At 51.7% G+C, this 16,581-nt stretch overlaps 2 protein-coding genes across 3 annotated transcripts; both read left to right on the plus strand.

Annotated features, from left to right (window-relative positions):
* Positions 1-2,256: 2,256 nt before the first annotated feature.
* On the plus strand, positions 2,257-8,162 carry HPSE (heparanase). Its single transcript, XM_038179026.2, has 12 exons — positions 2,257-2,579; positions 3,479-3,624; positions 4,228-4,353; positions 4,451-4,624; positions 4,705-4,876; positions 5,005-5,052; positions 5,559-5,652; positions 5,953-6,059; positions 6,139-6,253; positions 6,516-6,634; positions 6,766-6,912; positions 7,302-8,162. The coding sequence occupies exons 1-12, from the start codon at positions 2,404-2,406 to the stop codon at positions 7,459-7,461; spliced, it is 1,584 nt and encodes a 527-aa protein (XP_038034954.2). The 5' UTR covers positions 2,257-2,403; the 3' UTR covers positions 7,462-8,162.
* A 260-nt stretch (positions 8,163-8,422) lies between these two features.
* On the plus strand, positions 8,423-16,581 carry COQ2 (coenzyme Q2, polyprenyltransferase). 2 transcript variants are annotated; one of them, XM_038179032.2, is made up of 7 exons: positions 8,423-9,403; positions 9,568-9,776; positions 11,326-11,447; positions 11,639-11,724; positions 12,467-12,600; positions 13,019-13,207; positions 16,043-16,581. In XM_038179032.2, exons 1-7 carry the CDS (start codon positions 9,112-9,114, stop codon positions 16,196-16,198), a joined length of 1,188 nt encoding a protein of 395 aa, XP_038034960.2. In that variant the 5' UTR covers positions 8,423-9,111; the 3' UTR covers positions 16,199-16,581. The 2 variants fall into 2 exon arrangements, with proteins under 2 accessions (XP_038034960.2, XP_071893603.1); XM_072037502.1 differs by having other exon boundaries at positions 8,429-9,403; positions 9,568-9,734.

Here is a 16,581-nt window from a genome sequence, read left to right on the forward strand (position 1 = left end):
AAATGTTGATAACAATCAGTCAGTTCATGTGAAATACCTTTAAAAGAGGAGATGCTCATTCAAGCAGAATTCTGTTTGTTCTGAGCTGTGTGTTCTACTTCACAGACATCTGGAGAAATGTTAGTTATGCTTTTAAGACCTGGCCAGCTGCTCTAAAGGCTCATTGGTTTGCTTCACTGATTCTGAAACTTGAAACAGTCTTGCATGCAACTTCATAATGAAGGGATTAAAAAATAAAGGACTGTTACGTGTTTCTCTGCGTTAATGCAATAACAGATGTGGAAATAACCTGGTAAATCCTCACCCAAACGCTTAATGGGAAATGAACCTCTGCCACAGCAACTGTTACATACCATGAAAGCACCAACATAGACAAAACGAGCATGCCTTTTCAATGCTGAAGGGGATCAGCCAGGGGCTTCACACCTACACGTGCCCCTTGGAGAATGGTGGCAGGAGTTTGTGGTGGGAGCAAGCAGGCGCCTTCAGGCCTCATTTAATTCTAGCTGGGGAAGTTAAAGGGCAGGTGTGGTCACCTCTGCTGCTCAGCTTCCGCAGGCTGGGCTGTGCCATCACGACTCCCACAGGATTTCTGTGACTAGTTGTTTAAGTGAATGGGACAGAGGTGCTTTGCACTAACCCTTGTGCAACGTGTAACTAACTTATTTTTCTGAAATCACATCGTTAATCAAAGCGGAACACATTTCAGATTGCATTCCCTTTCTTCAGTACTTACAGAGTGTGAATGAAATGCTCTTCCAGAACAGCTTTCTTACCTGGGTGGAGACAGGTCAGGAACAAACAGGTGCTGCTCATGGTGTTTGTGTGCTGCTGGATGCTGCCAAATGATTTTTCTGGGCCAAGTAGTGCACTGGTGCCTGAAATGGAGGACGATGTGCAGGCGTAGGGAGAGGTTTGCATGGGGTGGATGGAGGCACGTCATCAGCAGCTGTGCTGTGGGAAAGCCTGTGCCAGGACGATTTGGAAGGCAGGGGTTTCCCTTGGTTCAAAGAGATGGTTCCGTCCTAAGGCTTCTGTAAAAAGAGGAAGGAGCAAGGATGACGACCTTGTCTACGTGAGATCATGCTCGATGCTTCAGAGCTGAGGTAGGGCAGAAGCATGTACTCAGCTGGGTGTCCCTGACAATTTCATCATACCCCCCTGTGGGGTGGAGTATTTCTTAAACTTGACATCCACCCACCCTACTGTTAAGGTGGCAGCACGGGGGTGGCAGCAGCTTGCATAAGCACCTCGATAGCTCTGTCCCTGCTCTTGATTCCAGGCTTTGTGTGCTCCAGCTTGGTCTTTGCTCATGTAGAGAAATTCTCCAGCTACTTAATTCAGGGATTTGTGGCACAAAACGGGGACAGCAAGGAGTGACATGAAAATAACATGGGAGGTCTTTGAGATAGGTAACCTGTTTTCTCCATCGTTTAAGAAAGAGAGTTTTCAAGCGTGTAGTCTGCTCTTGCAACTTTGTTTTGTCTCACTGAGGTTTCTCAGGAAAAAAAAAAAAAAGAGATTAAACGCTAGCGTGATGCCACCAGCTCTGCTCACCTGCATAAAAGCTGCACTGCCCCCAGACTGCTTGCCTTCTGTACCAGGTATTTTTCCCTTCTGCATTCCCTTTGTGCGTACATACAACGAGTGGAGGTGAGAGCCACACCAGCCCCATGGCAGGGCTGGCATGGAGCTGCTGTGAGCAGCAAGAAAGGGCGTAGGGCACGTCCTGGCTCACAGTGAAGTGCTCTGCCTGAACTTCCGTACGTGGCAAGTGCCTCTGTACCCACCTCTCTTAATTTCCAAGATTTAACAATGCGCATAATGCAAATGTGGTGTGAGAAGTGTCCAAATCAGTGACAGAGCTTGCTGCTGAATCCTTGTATAGCTGTACTTGCTATAGCTGTACTTAACAACCTATAGCTGCAGCTGGAGGATTTTGCACCTGCTCTATGCCCTCTGTGGGTTGCACCCAAACCACCTGAAACACCAGCCCTATCCCTACGTGGTGAGAAACACGGAGTGGCCCTGAAGCCTTGTCCTCGCAGCGGGGCCAGGCAGCTGCTGCGACACCCCAAGGTGCAGGGACTGATCCTCCAGCAGGAGCCGGCACTGTGACCCGACCCAGAAGCCAAGGCACATCCCGGGTGGTGTACCCTGAAATTGGCTGCGTTGCTGTGGCTGTGATAGCAAGAGAGGAGTGTCGCGGGTGTTTCCGCCCTGGCCAAGCCGTGGGCGTGTTTATGAAAGCGCTGATGCGGGCTGGTCGCTCTTGTGCTGCTGGCAGCTCGCTTCACATCGTGGAAAACCAAAAGCAGGCGCCTGGGCTGCGGGCAGCCGTGTCCCAGCGCACGGCCGAGCTCCGGCACGGGGGAGTGCAGGAGGAAGAGGAGGGCGAGGAGGATGCTGGCACCACCGCTGCTGCTGCTGCTGCTGCTGCTGGCTGTGCCGCTGGGGCAGGCAGCGGAGCTGCAGCTGGGACTGCGGGGCAGCCCCCGTGGGACGGTGAGCCCAGCCTTCCTCTCCCTCACCCTGGACGCCAGCCTGGCCCGCCAGCCGCGCTTCATCACCTTGCTCAGGTGAGCCCCGGCGGGGGCTGGGCACGAGCTGCTGGTGGGGGCAATGGTGGCAGGGGCGATGGTGGCAGGAGGTGATGGTGGCAGGAGGTGATGGTGGCAGGAGGTGATGGTGGCAGGGGGGAGCGAGGAGGAGCAAGGCAGTGGCTGCTGCATGCAGACAGCTCCATGGGATAGAAGCGATCTGAGCCTTCCAGCAGCTTCACAAACATCCGGCAGGGCATCACTGCAACACGTGCCGAGGAGGCTTTGTCAGCCGCCTTTTTTTTTACCCCCTTAGAAACTCCTGGAGCAGTTCAGGACTGCCAAGTGATGCCTGCTCCTTCAGCTCCAACTCTGCCTTTTCTTCCCTCCTCTCACTGCTTTTTTTTCACACTCTCTTCCTTTTGATTCAACTTCTTGTTTTCTTTTTGGAAGCTATTTCATTTCTTCCCTTCTCGTCCTCCCCCCAGTCCCATTTTTCAGCTCTGCCTTATTCCCCCGGAGCCGGAAGGCACCCCCAGCTTTATCTGAACGCAGCTCTGGATGCCGTCTTGGCCGCAGTGGTGCCGCCCAGGGAGCAGGAAGTACTTGGTGGCCCCTTATCTGCTGGGTGTCCCCACAGGGTGAGATAAGGCTGCTGCCAGCCCAGACAGCTCTGCCCTGCGTGGCTCCTCTGGCACAGGCGGTGCTGGAGCCGCACGTCCCATGCAGCTTTTGTTTCACTTGAACACTGGTTTTGGTACAAAACCCATCCACTTGGTGGTTGCTCAAGGGAATAGGGGGTGATGGGGCACAGCCAGCTTGAGGTCCACTCTCTGACAGGCCAGACATCCCTCTGGGTGCTGGCGATGCTTTGCCTCCGTGTGGGGGCCACCCACACTGATAGCTTCTCAGTTAGCTTCTCGCTGCCCTGTCCACAGCAACCCCAAGCTGCGCACCTTGGCCAGAGGGCTCTCCCCAGGATTCCTGAGGTTTGGTGGCACCAGCACGGATTTCCTCATCTTCGATCCCCACAAGGATTCAACTTTGGAAGAGGAAATCCTCTCAGGGCTCCAGGCTGAGGAAGGTAAGGGCTGGATGGGATGCGAGGCTGATTTCCACAGGCTGTGCGGGCTCCACCTCTCAGCATCGCTGCGCCTTGGGCTCCTGTCTTCCTCTTGCCCTGCACCTCATCCCTCCTTCGCCTGCCAGGGTACAGCATGGGCTTGGCGGACACAAAATGCCTCTGCTGACTCGTGCTGGCGTCACCCCGGAGCCAGGCGAAGCGGTCAGCAGAGGAAGCAGCTCCTTATCGCCCGAGCACAGGACAGCTACCAGCCTTGCTGCTGCTGGGGTTTCCACAGAAATAGCTTGGGGTGCAGCCACCACGAAGCACAGCGTGGCCTTTATTCCTATCCATCGCCTTAAATTGGTCATAATATATGTATTTTGTATAGGTACAGTACACATATATATATGTAATACGTATAGACAGACAGACAGACACCTTTTTCTACACGGTTGATGTACCAATGGTGGAAGCAGAGGCATGTTGTGCAGACATTGATGCCTGCTGTTCAACCCCAACAAATCACTGCTGTTTCTGTGTGCTGGGCAAGGCTCCTCACACCTTTTGCCCTTGCCATGAAGGCAATGGTTTTGTTGCTCCCATCCTCCTCCTGCCCTGCAGGTGCCTGTGGAGCACAGCCTGGCTTTGCTGCGGTGCAGGAGCTGCTGCTCGCCCAGTGGCCCAGCCAGGAGAAGTTGCTCCTCACGGAGCATTCCCAGAAGAAGCACAAAAACACCACCATTACAGGTAAGGATTGATGGATTTACGCAGTGGGGCTCGTAACCGGGGGGGTGCAGGTCTCCGTGGTGAAAGGGTGGTGGCTGCCTGTGCCTCCTCCCCGCAGGGCACACGCTGGACATCCTCCATGGCTTCGCCAACTGCTCAGGCTTCCACCTGGTGTTCGGGCTCAACGCCCTGCTGCGGCGGCGCGGATGGGAGTGGGACAGCTCCAACGCCGGGCAGCTGCTGGGCTACTGTGCCCAGCGTGGCTACAACCTCTCCTGGGAGCTGGGCAACGGTGAGTGCGGCCACAAGCGTTCCTTGGGCACGGACGGGCCCTGAAGCCAGCCCGGGTGCTGATGGGCACGTCCTCACCAGAGCCCAACAGCTTCAAGAAGAAGTCTGGCATCTACATCGATGGCTTCCAGCTGGGCCGGGATTTCATCCACCTGCGCCAGCTGCTGAGCCAGCACCCCCTGTACCGGCACGCCAAGCTCTACGGCCCTGACGTGGGGCAGCCCCGCAAGCACACCCAGCACCTGCTCAGGAGGTAGGGGGCACCCGCTCCAGGGAGGGACACCGCAGCCGCTGGGGCTGGGCGGGCTGGCAGGCGGTTATGACCAGCCACCAGTACCAGCTATAACCCTCTTTTCTGCCCCAAACCCACCGGGGTTGCAGCTTCCTGAAATCCGGAGGGAAGGTGATCGACTCCGTCACCTGGCACCAGTAAGTACCCTCAGCTGCCGCTGCCACTCTGCTTTTTGTCTTTTTTTTTAATAAAGCAGCAACCTGCACATATTAATGAGACTGGTTGGCAGGTCCTGGGTGTCTCTGCAAGCTGCTGTGCAGTGTTTGAGGGAGTGCATTTCGGTGCGCAGACCCCAAAGCCGTGCCAGGGTTTGCAGCGTGGGCGGAGCAGCGGGGAACGCAGTGCGTGCAAGGTCATCCTGCTGCTAACCACGTTTTACTGATAAAAGGAGAAGTGGGATGGGGAAAAGTGACAGCACGGCAGCTTTGCTTCTCCATTTGGCAGGCGGAGCTGGGTCACAGCTCTCCCCTTCGCACAGAAAGTTCCTGCTGGCGTACGTCGCGTGTCAGCAGCTTCAAAGCGTGCCCCCAGTCTGCCAGGCACGCCACGGGGCAGCGTCGCGTGTGGCTGGGGCTTGCGCTGAGAGCAGGTCCCGGTGTTTGTATTTCCCCTTCATTTCAGCTGCCTTTTTCCCCCCCTGCAGTTACTACGTGAACGGACGAAGCGCCACGAGGGAGGATTTCTTGAGCCCCGCAGTGCTGGACACCTTTGCCACAGCTGTGCGCGATGTCCTGGAGGTGCCCGCTCCTCTTACATCCTTCCCATGTTTGGCTTCCAGGGGCCGTGCACAGAAACTGCACTAACGTACCCAGATCCTCAGGGATCCTCAGGGATCCTCAGGGGTCTGCTGCTGCTGTCAGCGCTGAGCAGAAACGCTGCTTCTAGCGAGAGCAACAGCAGCTGAAGCAAGCACAAGCAGGCACTCGGCCAAAGGGCGGCAGCGACCAGCTCAGCAGCCTTAACCTGATCTTTTTCACCTTTTTCACCTTTTTCACCTTTTTCATCTTTTTCTCCTCCTTCCCCACGACACCACGCAGATCGTGGCCGCGACGGTGCCTGGCAAGAAGGTTTGGCTGGGCGAGACCAGCTCGGCGTACGGCGGGGGAGCCCCCCAGCTCTCCAACACCTACCTGGCTGGCTTCATGTGAGTGGTGGCGGGGCACCCACGAGGGCTGCTGCTGCTGCGCCAGCCTCTGGTGCCACCTGCGCCTGGTTTCTGGCAGGTGGCTGGACAAGCTGGGACTGGCGGCCCGGCAGGGGATCGACGTGGTGATGAGGCAGGTTTTCTTCGGGGCCGGCAGCTATCACCTGGTGGACGCCAGCTTTGAGCCCTTGCCGGTGCGTAGACGGTGAGGCGTGCACTGTGCGTGTGATCCAGGGAGAAACAAGCAGCTTGCAGCCAAAAGTGATAGGAGCTGGGATGATAAATTGTACCAGGAGTGACAGCCAAGACAATGTGAAAAGCTTGGTAAAGAGAAAAAAAAAGAATGTGAGGGGAAAACACTGCTGGAGAAAGGAGTGCTGGACGGAGAGGTGTGTGTGTGTGGTGTGTGAGCGTGGTGCAGGGCAGTGGGTGCTGATTTCTCTCCTGTTCCCGCAGGACTACTGGCTGTCGCTGCTCTACAAGAGGCTGGTGGGCACCAGAGTGCTGGAGGTCAGCGTGGTGGGAGCAGATGCACGGCGCCTGCGGGTCTACCTGCACTGCACCAACCCCCAGCAGTAAGAATGGGTGAAATTGCCCCAAAACAGCATCCCAGGCCAGCAGGAAAGGGAAAACGTGCAGGTGCGTGTGGTTGCTCCAAAAGCTCTCCATCCCCTGATGGCCGCTGTGCTTGCCTCTCACCCTACAGCCCCAAGTACCGGGAAGGGGACGTGACGCTGTTCGCCCTGAACCTCTACAACGTGAGCCAGACCCTGCAGCTCCCCAGGCAGTTGTGGAGCAAGCAGGTGGACCAGTACCTCCTGCTGCCCCATGGCAAGGAGAGCATCCTGTCCAGGTGAGCGGGCATCCTCCCTCGTGGCACGGGCCGAGCAGAGTGCAGGTGGGCTCTGAAACCTCCCCTTGTTTGGCGGGCAGGTGAAAACATCAAAACAACGACACAGAAAGCGCTGTTAACTTTTCTTCCCCCAAGCTGTGACTTGCCTCACGTCAGGTCTCCTAAATCAGGCTCGCTAGGACGAGCTGGCAGTCCCCTGGTGTTTAATTCCCTTGCTTGTGCAGGGGCTGCGAGCCACCCCTCCCGGAGGGAGCATGGCAGGCGCGGTGTGGGAAGCAGAGTTTGCTCCTGGGCTCTTTGTCGCGTGGCTCCGGGCACCTCGGCTTGCATCCAGAGCCAGGGGTGCCGCTGGCGAGCCTGGCTGCAACGTTGCCCGGGTGTCTCGGCAGGAGGGTGCAGCTGAACGGCCGCCTGCTGCAGATGGTGGACGAGGAGACGCTGCCCACGCTCCACGAGGCTGCCCTGGCTCCCGGCAGCGCGCTTGGCCTGCCCGCCTTCTCCTACGGCTTCTACGTGATCAGAAAAGCCAAGGCAATCGCCTGCATCTGAGTGCGCAGGGATCTGTCAGGATGCTCAGTGCGGCGCCACACGTTTTCTCTCGGCTGGGAGGCCACAGTCACAAGATGGAGCTGTGGCCCCACGTTCTCCAAAGCCTTCACTTTGCTTTGTCCGCTCGCACACAGCGAGGTTTCGCTCAACGTCCTCAGCACCCTGCGAACCTGAGAGCTCAGCAGGCTGGAAACACACGCACTGTACTTCCCTTCTGAAGCTCGTAAAGGACGCGACCAGCTCCACGGGGTGTCAGAGCAAGGGGTTGGTTTGTGTCTCACGAGAAAACTGCACGCCTCCCAGCAGACAGGTGTGCTCTGGGAGGCGTGATTAAAAGTGTGCCATAAAAAGGTGATATTTAACCAGTTTGTGAAGGGAGTGTTTGCCTGTGCAGTGTGTGCGTGTTGTGTGAAGGCTTAGCCACCAGGAAGTGATACACGGAGAAAATATGAATAGGAACAGCTGGGCTTGTGTGCACTGTCCACATTCAAAAAGAGAGCACGGAGCACAAAACGAGGGGGAAAGTCTCACGCTGTCAGTATCCAGTTGTTAACGTACTGTTGTTACTGCTGTAGAAGCTACAATTTAGAAACAGAAGTTGATGGTTGCCTGGTAGCTTCTTTTTAAAACTTTCTAACAGGTTTGTTTCAACGCTTCTTACTTTTATATCTGAAGATTTTGAATAAACTCAATTTATATCAGCTTTTTGCAGTTCTCTGTTTCGTTTTGTTAAAGGTTACTGATACCACAAAATGCCCCGCATGTCTTTCAGTTGTAAATCAGCTGCTGCTTAGGCACCTTTCACCACACACATCCAAGTAAATAAGTGTCAGAGATCCTGCCCAGCTGGGCTTTACTGTAAGCCAGTTCCTGGAAGGTGGAGCCACCTGAGTCATGTGAAAACAAGGAAACAGGCAAGCACCGGAGAATGGGGGTGGGTTTGGCTGTCAGCACAGTCGTGAGGGAAGATGGCAGTGGGGCCTCAGCATCCTTTGGTGACTTCTTTCATGTTTGAAATGCTTTATCCCTTAGATTTGCCTTTGTTGGTCTGTTTGTTTTCTGGTGAGGGGCCAGGGCACTTAATAATGAATATAAACCCATTGAATAAAGTCTTATTTTCTAACTCGCTGTCACAAGCTCCATAAAAGTACCCTGCAGGTGCTTTGGGATTTGCCGCTCTGGATTTGAATGAAGCCTGTGGTGACTGACCTCATCATACTCACATGGTCCTTTGGAAATTTATTTACTGCCGTGGAGTACTACTTGTTGGAACGGTGAATGGAAAAGGCTGAAAATCACTTATCCTGGTTTTCTACTTCCTCTTGGTAGTCAACAATTCAGGGAACTACCATGGTTTTTGTGCCTGTGTCAGTCCTGAGAACCAAAGGAAGCGGAGCACGCGGCAGCAGTGACGTGTCACACCGCCTTCCAAGAAAGCTTCAGGCGTAATTCTGGGAAGCTTTTATTGCAGACACTCCACCACGCAGCACCAGCTTTTTATGGCTCCGTCCAAAGCTCCCGTGGCGGTTTCGGCATTCACTCTGCCGCTAACTAATTGTTAGCAGCCGCTAACGACTCAGCGCACGGTTGCTCTTTGCAGGCGCCGTTAGAACCGTTAGAACCGTTAACGGCCGTTAGCCCCCCCACAACATGGCGGCGGGGGGGAGGGGCGCACTGCGCACGCGCGGCCCCTCCGGAAGCGCTTCGGCCGGCGGCAAGATGGCGGCGCTGCTGTGGCGGCTCGGCCGGGCCCCGTGCGGCCTCCGCGCCGCCCGCACGGCCCTGCCGGCCGCCGCCGCCGCCGTTTGGCCTCCCCGCTTCGCCGCCGCCGCTCCTCCGGACCCACGGCGGCCGCTGAGCTTCTCGGCGGCCGAGCTGGTGCGCGCCGCGCCCGGGCGGCTGCAGCCCTACCTGCGCCTCATGCGCCTGCACCAGCCCGCCGGTGAGGGGCGGAGCGGGGAGGGGGGGCGGGGCGGTAACCATGGCGACGCGGCAGTCAATGGGGTGGCGGCGCGGTTGCCATAGCGACGCGGTTGCCATGGCGACGCGCCGGCCAATGGGGCGAGGCCGCGGTTGCCATGGCGACGCAGCATCCTGGTCCCGCAGGGACGTGGCTGCTGTACCTGCCCTGCACATGGAGCATGGCGCTGGCCGCGCCGCCGGGAGCCCTGCCCCACTGGCCCACAATGGCCCTCTTCGGCGCCGGGGCCGTGCTCATGCGTGGGGCCGGCTGCACCATCAACGACATGTGGGACCGCGACTACGACAAGAAGGTGGGGAGCCGCGCGGGGCGATGTGAGATGATACCGAGTTCTGTACGTGTAATTTAGACCGGTCCTGGCACCTTGTTAACTAACTTATATAAAAATGATTTCTAGAAGATATAAAGCCCTTTATGGAAAGGGTTGCACGGCTCTGGAATGGGCTCCCCAGGGACATGCTTGAGTCACCGTCCTGGAGTCTTTCGAGGAATGTGTAGATGTAGAACGGAGCAGCGTGGTTCAGGGGGGGACTTGCCGATGCTAGGTTAAAGGTTGGACTGAATGATCTTACAGGTCTTCTCCAGCCTGGATGATTCTATGAGAACAAATAACCCTTTCTTCTCTGCTTAGGTCATCTTTGCTCATCTTCCCTTTTTCATATTTTGAGGAGCAGGCTTTCCTTGGTTATCGTTCATTTCCTCATGAGGATGGCTGGTGACAGAATCGTGCCCACGCGTGTACTGATCTTTGTGGTGTTGCGTTTCCTCCTTCCTCTTGTTCAGCAGAAGGAAATAAACAGCAGGCAGCCACAGCTGTCAGATGCTGACATGCACAGGGGTGTACGCTCAGCGGGGAGGATCCCAGTGAACTATTGCCTTATTTCCTTTTCTGATCCTACGTTTTCCCCTCACTTTGGGTATTGGCCATGGCAAAGTGCCAGGGCAGTGAGTGACTGCACTCTGTGAAATCTTCCTTCCAGCACCAATGTGTTTTTCCTGTTAGAAGGCAATAAATCCGTATGGGTTTTGTGGTGTCTTTGGATGGTTTAGGGTTCAGAGGTTATTAGCAGCTACTTGTGCTATGAAGATTGCTGCATTTATGCATGAATGGGGTGTAGTTAAACGTGAATACTCCCGTAGCAGCACTTGGTTACATATCTCAACAGGCAATCTTCTGAACAAGCCAGCTGGTGGCTAGGGCAGGAGCAGGACGTTTGGTTGTGCTGCTGGTTGCAGTCTGGGGGTGGTTTTTGACAATACTAGGTATTTGGTAATACTTTTATTTTTATTTTTAATTAAAATGGAAGATGCCATGTCAGGTAATGTGCAGTAGAGTTGGTCACTGAAATGCTTTCTGTGACCAACTCTACTGCACATCATTAATTAAGAGTGTATTTAAACTGCATAAGGAGTATTTGAAGTTTAGCTTAAATTATTTAGTACTAGGGGGAGAACATACTCAGGGAGTATACTTACGTTGACATTATTAAAGCGTGTGCAGAATCCTTTATACACTTTTAGTATTCTATAAAACGTTGGTGTTCAAACCTCCCCAACTAGACTTTAAACCACGTCTAAATGCATATTTTTTTCCTTTTGTTATTGTGGGATGGTTTTTTTTATTCGTTTGTTCAGATTATGGTCACCTTCAGCAAGTAACTCATCACTCGTTTAGGTTTAAAGTATTTTCCAGTATTTGTTCCTTCTTTCAGTTGGCTTTGCATCATTTCTCTACTCCTGACAGACATCCTAAACTCCACTGCATCCCACCTAGGGTTAAAATAATTGTCCTGTTGCATGCCAGTGGTGTGCAACGGACTTGAACTTTTAGGATACATTTGAATGTGTTAGCTTTGTGTTAACGCTGTTCCTTCCATGTTCAGGTTGCAAGGACAGCAAGCAGACCCCTGGCAGCTGGAGAAATCTCCACTTTTCAGTCCTTCGTTTTTCTCGGGGGACAGCTCAGCCTGGCTCTCTGTGTGCTTCTGTGTCTGAACTACTACAGGTGACGTACACGTTATCTTCTGTTTCTTAGAATTGCATTCCTGGTCCAGAGGTAAGCACAAAGATTTAGAACAGCAAACGTGCTGGGGGCAGAGGAGTTTTAGCCATGGAAGCCAAGTAGTTTGGTGCTGTTTACCAGCTCTTTAGACCTGTGATCTTTAGAGCAGCAAACAAGTCTGGTACTTCTTACAGTATCGTTCTGGGAGCAGCCTCCTTGACTCTTGTGGTCTCCTACCCTCTGATGAAGAGAATCACGTATTGGCCACAGTTAGTTTTGGGTGAGTTGGAAATCTTTTTTGTTTTCTTCTTCTTCCGATCTAGCTTTTGGGAAGTTTCACGTACCGGTTAGTAACTGAACTTCAGCAGTCTGGTTTTATGTAAGTTTATATTAAAATAACAATACTGTGCAGGCAAAATTCTGCCATGCCAGAAGCTTCTTAAACAGTAGTTTAACAAAATTAAGCAGGAGCTGGGTTGTAATGTTTTCATTCATAAACAATCTCTTTTGTTGTAGTGTCGAGAGAGAGAATCAATGCTTGTAGCTTGAGAGTTGGCCGTATTTTAAGAGTTGTCTCAAAACCTGACTTAACTCTTGGCCTTCCCACTCCAGCTGTCTTCAGCCTTATCAGCCAGAGCTGCCTTTTCCAGTGTGGAAGCCCCATGGTTGGCTGCTGTGAGCTCTTTTGCAGTCAGCTGCACCGACATCAGAGCATTTTAACTTCAGACACATTGTTGGAGTGCACTGCAATAGTTCTGTGCAAATGCTTCCTTAGGATAGTGGATAAACCATATTTAAATGGGGGAAAAATGTGTGGCACTGCGCATTTCTCCTTATATCTCCAGGGTATTTAATGTCAAATTTCTTGGGATTTGTTACCTGACTGAAACTCCGTGCTAGGAAATAGAGATTGTAGCAGGTGTAACATACGCTTGAAGAAATGATACCGAGTTCTGTACACGTAATTTAGACTGGTCCTGGCACCTTGTTGACTATCTTTCTTCCACTCTCTCTGTTTTTAGGACTTACTTTTAACTGGGGAGCCCTTCTTGGGTGGTCTGCCATCCGAGGGTCCTGCGACTGGTCCGTGTGTCTGCCCTTGTACCTGGCTGGAGTCATGTGGACGCTGGTGTACGACACCATCTACGCGCACCAGGTAGAGCAGCAGCAGGAAGCTTTACAGACCTGTGTATGTTTGCTTGCTTAAGTTACAGCTTTGGTCTTGAGCAGCACTAACGTGCAGGTGAGCACCACGGAACATCCACCCTTGGACCTTTCATTGCTCTGTAAATACTTTATGTATCGGGCAGAGGGCCGCAAGTGAAATGCGTTTTGTGTGCCCGTGCGTCTGCGCTGTGTCAATAACTGCACAGCTGGTGTTAACTATTAGTTGCCAGCACAGCTCTGAGGACTAGCCTTTTAATTTATAGTTTAACCCAGGGACCTGCAAATACACTTAACTGAGGTTCCTGCTAACAACTGTGGGAAACCTGAGATGGGCCCCCCCGTTTTACTTTCCTTACCAAGTAACGGTTGGATTGCAGATCTTCTGCTAATTGTTCCTTTCCCTCTAGGACAAGAGGGATGACATCCTTATCGGCGTGAAGTCCACAGCGCTACACTTCAAGGAAGACACAAAGCGGTGGCTCAGTGGCTTCAGCATGGCAATGCTTGTGGGCTTGTGCGTGGCGGGGATGAACTGTAACCAGACCTTCCCTTACTACTCAGCCGTGGCTGCCGTGGGCGCTCACCTGGCACACCAGGTTTGATGGATTCATTTATATTTTCTCCACGTGGAAATTCTTGATAAGAAATCATAGTGCTTTTCAGCCCCTGGCTGAAAATTCTCCCAGTACACTGAAAAAAAAAAAGAAAGAATCCTGTAAATTTTTGAAAAGATCATTTAAAGGCTTTTTACAACGGCTTGCTTCTCCCAAGCACCTTTTGCAGAACTCTTTTGAGGAGACCTCTGGTGGTCCACAGGCTGTTTCTAACCCACAGTCTGTTTCTAACCCGAAGAACTGCCTTGCCTTTAGCTGTAATCTGAAGGCAAATATTTTCTTCCTGCTTCTGATAGCAGCTGCAGCTAGATCCACCTCAATACCAAGCACGATTTTGCAGTTTTTGCTGTTCTGACACAACTCCAGCTGTGTCCGGCGCACATGATGTGAGACTGCAGTCAGTGTGTGTTATGATAGTTCGCTGAATTTATGAGATGAAGTGGTCTGCTGTATCACACACACTTACACTTGACAGAGATGTTGTTTTTTTTGGTGCATGGCATACTATACAATAGCTACATGAAAATCAGCGTTGTCTGTTGCATCTCTCAGAGAGGGTTAACTTTACCTCAGGGTAATTACGTTGTGCTGTGAGCTCTGGAGCTTCAGACTGGGTTCCAGCAGCATAACAAAGGTTTCTGTGGCTTTCTCACTACCCCCTGTTGCAGATGGTAATGTTGTAACTTTATGATAATTGACGGTTCTAATTCACAATTGCTTTTGTAGCAGAAAGCAACCCCGTTCAGTGATGTACTTGTGCGAGCTTACAGATTTGAATGCATATCAGGAAAAATAAAGAAAATGAGCTTTGCCCGTAAAGGGAGCAGAGAGGATTTTGTTACCCAAATGACGGCGTTCACTGTCTGGTGGTGACGGTTAGTCTATGGGAGGAGTAATTGCTGGCCTTCGTAAGGCAGTGATAGCACTGCGAGCAGTAAAACCATCAGCAGTCTGAGGAGTTAAACGTGGGATTAACATGTAACCTGCCATGCAAAGGACAGCCTGATGGGTGTTTTACAGCCCCTCACACCTGAGCAGCACTTTAACGAGGGAGCTCCCACAGCTCCTAGACACTAAACATTAATCATGCCTGCAGGTTATAACATCTTTGTGGCGCTGTGCTCTGCTACTTGTCAGCCACTGCTTTTCACAGGGTTTGGTCTTGGAAATCTGTGGAGGAAAGTGTGCTACGTTCCCCCACCTTATCATTGACATCTGGAATTGCCAGAGTGGCCTTGCATGGCAGTTTCGGCACAAATGGAAATCATTGTCCTGCAGAGAGGATTTTTCTCAGTGAGGAGGCAGAATGTGAGGGGCAAGGAGTCACAGAATCACAGAATTGTCTAGGTTGGAAGAGACCTCCAAGATCACTGAGTCCAACCTCTGACCTAACACTAACAAGTCCTCCACAAAACCATATCACTAAGCTCTACATCTAAACATCTTTTCAAGACCTTCAGGGATGGTGACTCAACCACTTCCCTGGACAGCCTGTTCCAATGCCTCACAACCCTTTCGGTAAAGAAATTTTTCCTCATACCCAACCTTAAGCCTCCCCTGGCACAACTTCAGTGTGTGACGATTCCCCAAGTTGTAAGAGCAGCCCTGTTCCATATACCACAGAGCAGCTTCTCTTTGAGTGTATGTTTTAATATTACTTCTGCCTAGGCATTTGCAGGCTTATCTTCATGTTCAAGACATCAGAGATCTGACTGACTGAGTTTAGAAAGTTGAATAAGCCGTGTAAGATGCCCCTTCCTCAATTTAACTAGTTTGTGCCTGAGGCAGAGAGGAATTTGGGTCATGAAGATGTCCAGTTCCTGTACTGCTGAAGAAGTTCCTGAACAGAAAACTAAGCTGCCTTACATGCTTCACGTCCGTGAAGGTACATCTCATGGCTCAGCTGCTGTTGGGTTTCACTCATCCATTTAGAGTTTTCACTTCCGTATGCCTGACGGGCAGGCAGGCTTTTAAGGGTGTAAAAAAAACATCGTGTTTTAGGGGTTTGCAGGCCAGGTTTCAGATAGTTTAATCAGAACCCAGCCCCCTTATCTCTGTACAAGTGCAAACAGCAGAGGAATGTGTTTCCTAGGGAAGCTTTAATTTCTTTCAGTTCAAAGCATTCTCTTTCAACATCTTGAGGGGATGAACGGCAGGGTCAGAGTTTCTGGGAGGTGTCTCTCTCTGCCCTTGCACTGTGTGCTGTTGGTGCCTCGAGCTGTGAGTCACAGTGGCTGCTCGCAGGTGTCGGGGTTCCTCTTTGCAGGGCAGATGCAGCTATGCAGCCAGCAGCACCTGGGCAGGACAGGGCAGCCTCTTGCTCTGCTGCTTTCCCTCCCCTGCCTTGTTTTCGGGGAAGCATGGGCGGTGTTTGTAGCAGACAAATGAAAGGTGCAGGCTGGTACTGGATTTTTTTTTATTGAAGTTCCTGTTGATGAGTTAGCCGCCTTTCTGCTGAGGAAGGTCTTCAAAAGACTTTTTACACATTTAGACATTTTTACAGCTTTTATTACCCAACTGCACCCAGGAGTATTTAGACTGTTCATACTGTGATTCACTGAGAGGTTCCAGGAATCAGGTCCATGCCCAGTCCTTTGTTCTTCTGCCGCATGTTGAATAAATCTGTCAGGTAAACATGGATGCCAGTCATGAACCATCCCTTGCAGCTAGAGTATTCCATTTCTTCAGGAGCTAACGATAGGACTCAGAACCTGAAGGTTTTGAAATTACAGCCCTTCTCGTGTCTTCTTGAGATGTGTCAAGTATTTCCGTGTCCATAAATAGTAATACTGGAATGTTTATACTGTGCTTTTGCAGATTTACACTTTGGACATAGACAAGCCTGAAGACTGCTGGAAGAAATTTGCATCAAATCGTACTGTAGGGGTTCTGCTCTTCGTAGGGATCGTGCTTGGAAATCTCTGTAAAAGACAAGAGTCGAAAACTGTACAAGAGCCTTTAGAAAGCAGGTAGTCGAAATTGTTAATGATTCTAATGTTTTAGTCCGGCTCAAATGAATATGCTCCAAGAGGGGAAGACACTTTTAACGTGACTCTTTGTGGTTTATCCTATTTATTTATAAAAGTTGGTGAAAATTGTCTTTTTTTTCTCAAAAAAAAAAAAAAAAAAGCCAAGCAAATCATGTTTTTGACTGTCTTACAATGTAAGCTGGGATTACTCATGAATGAAGCAAGTGAAGCTCCTCTGTTGGTCCTATGTAGTACAAGGAAACTCCTGACTGGCTCTCAGGAAGCGAGCCTGGCATTTTATACAGAGCAAGACAGATGTCTCTTAGTGACAGGACTTGGGAAAATGCAAAAAGATTTCAGCATGTAAATAAAATCTGGTTGTACACA

Source organism: Anas platyrhynchos, chromosome 4, assembly GCF_047663525.1.
Source record: "Anas platyrhynchos isolate ZD024472 breed Pekin duck chromosome 4, IASCAAS_PekinDuck_T2T, whole genome shotgun sequence".
Taxonomy (NCBI): Eukaryota; Metazoa; Chordata; class Aves; order Anseriformes; family Anatidae; genus Anas; species Anas platyrhynchos.

Bases quoted from the DNA above. Each gene is read 5' to 3' on its own strand.
- COQ2 (XM_038179032.2), top strand. From the start codon at position 9,112: ATGGCGGCGGGGGGGAGGGGCGCACTGCGCACGCGCGGCCCCTCCGGA. The intron at 9,404-9,567 runs GTGAGGGGCGGA...CTGGTCCCGCAG, and splicing joins GCGCCTGCACCAGCCCGCCG to GGACGTGGCTGCTGTACCTG. The intron at 9,777-11,325 runs GTACGTGTAATT...TTCCATGTTCAG, and splicing joins GTGAGATGATACCGAGTTCT to GTTGCAAGGACAGCAAGCAG.
- HPSE (XM_038179026.2), top strand. From the start codon at position 2,404: ATGCTGGCACCACCGCTGCTGCTGCTGCTGCTGCTGCTGGCTGTGCCG. The intron at 4,354-4,450 runs GTAAGGATTGAT...TCCTCCCCGCAG, and splicing joins CAAAAACACCACCATTACAG to GGCACACGCTGGACATCCTC. The intron at 6,254-6,515 runs GTGCGTAGACGG...CTGTTCCCGCAG, and splicing joins CCAGCTTTGAGCCCTTGCCG to GACTACTGGCTGTCGCTGCT.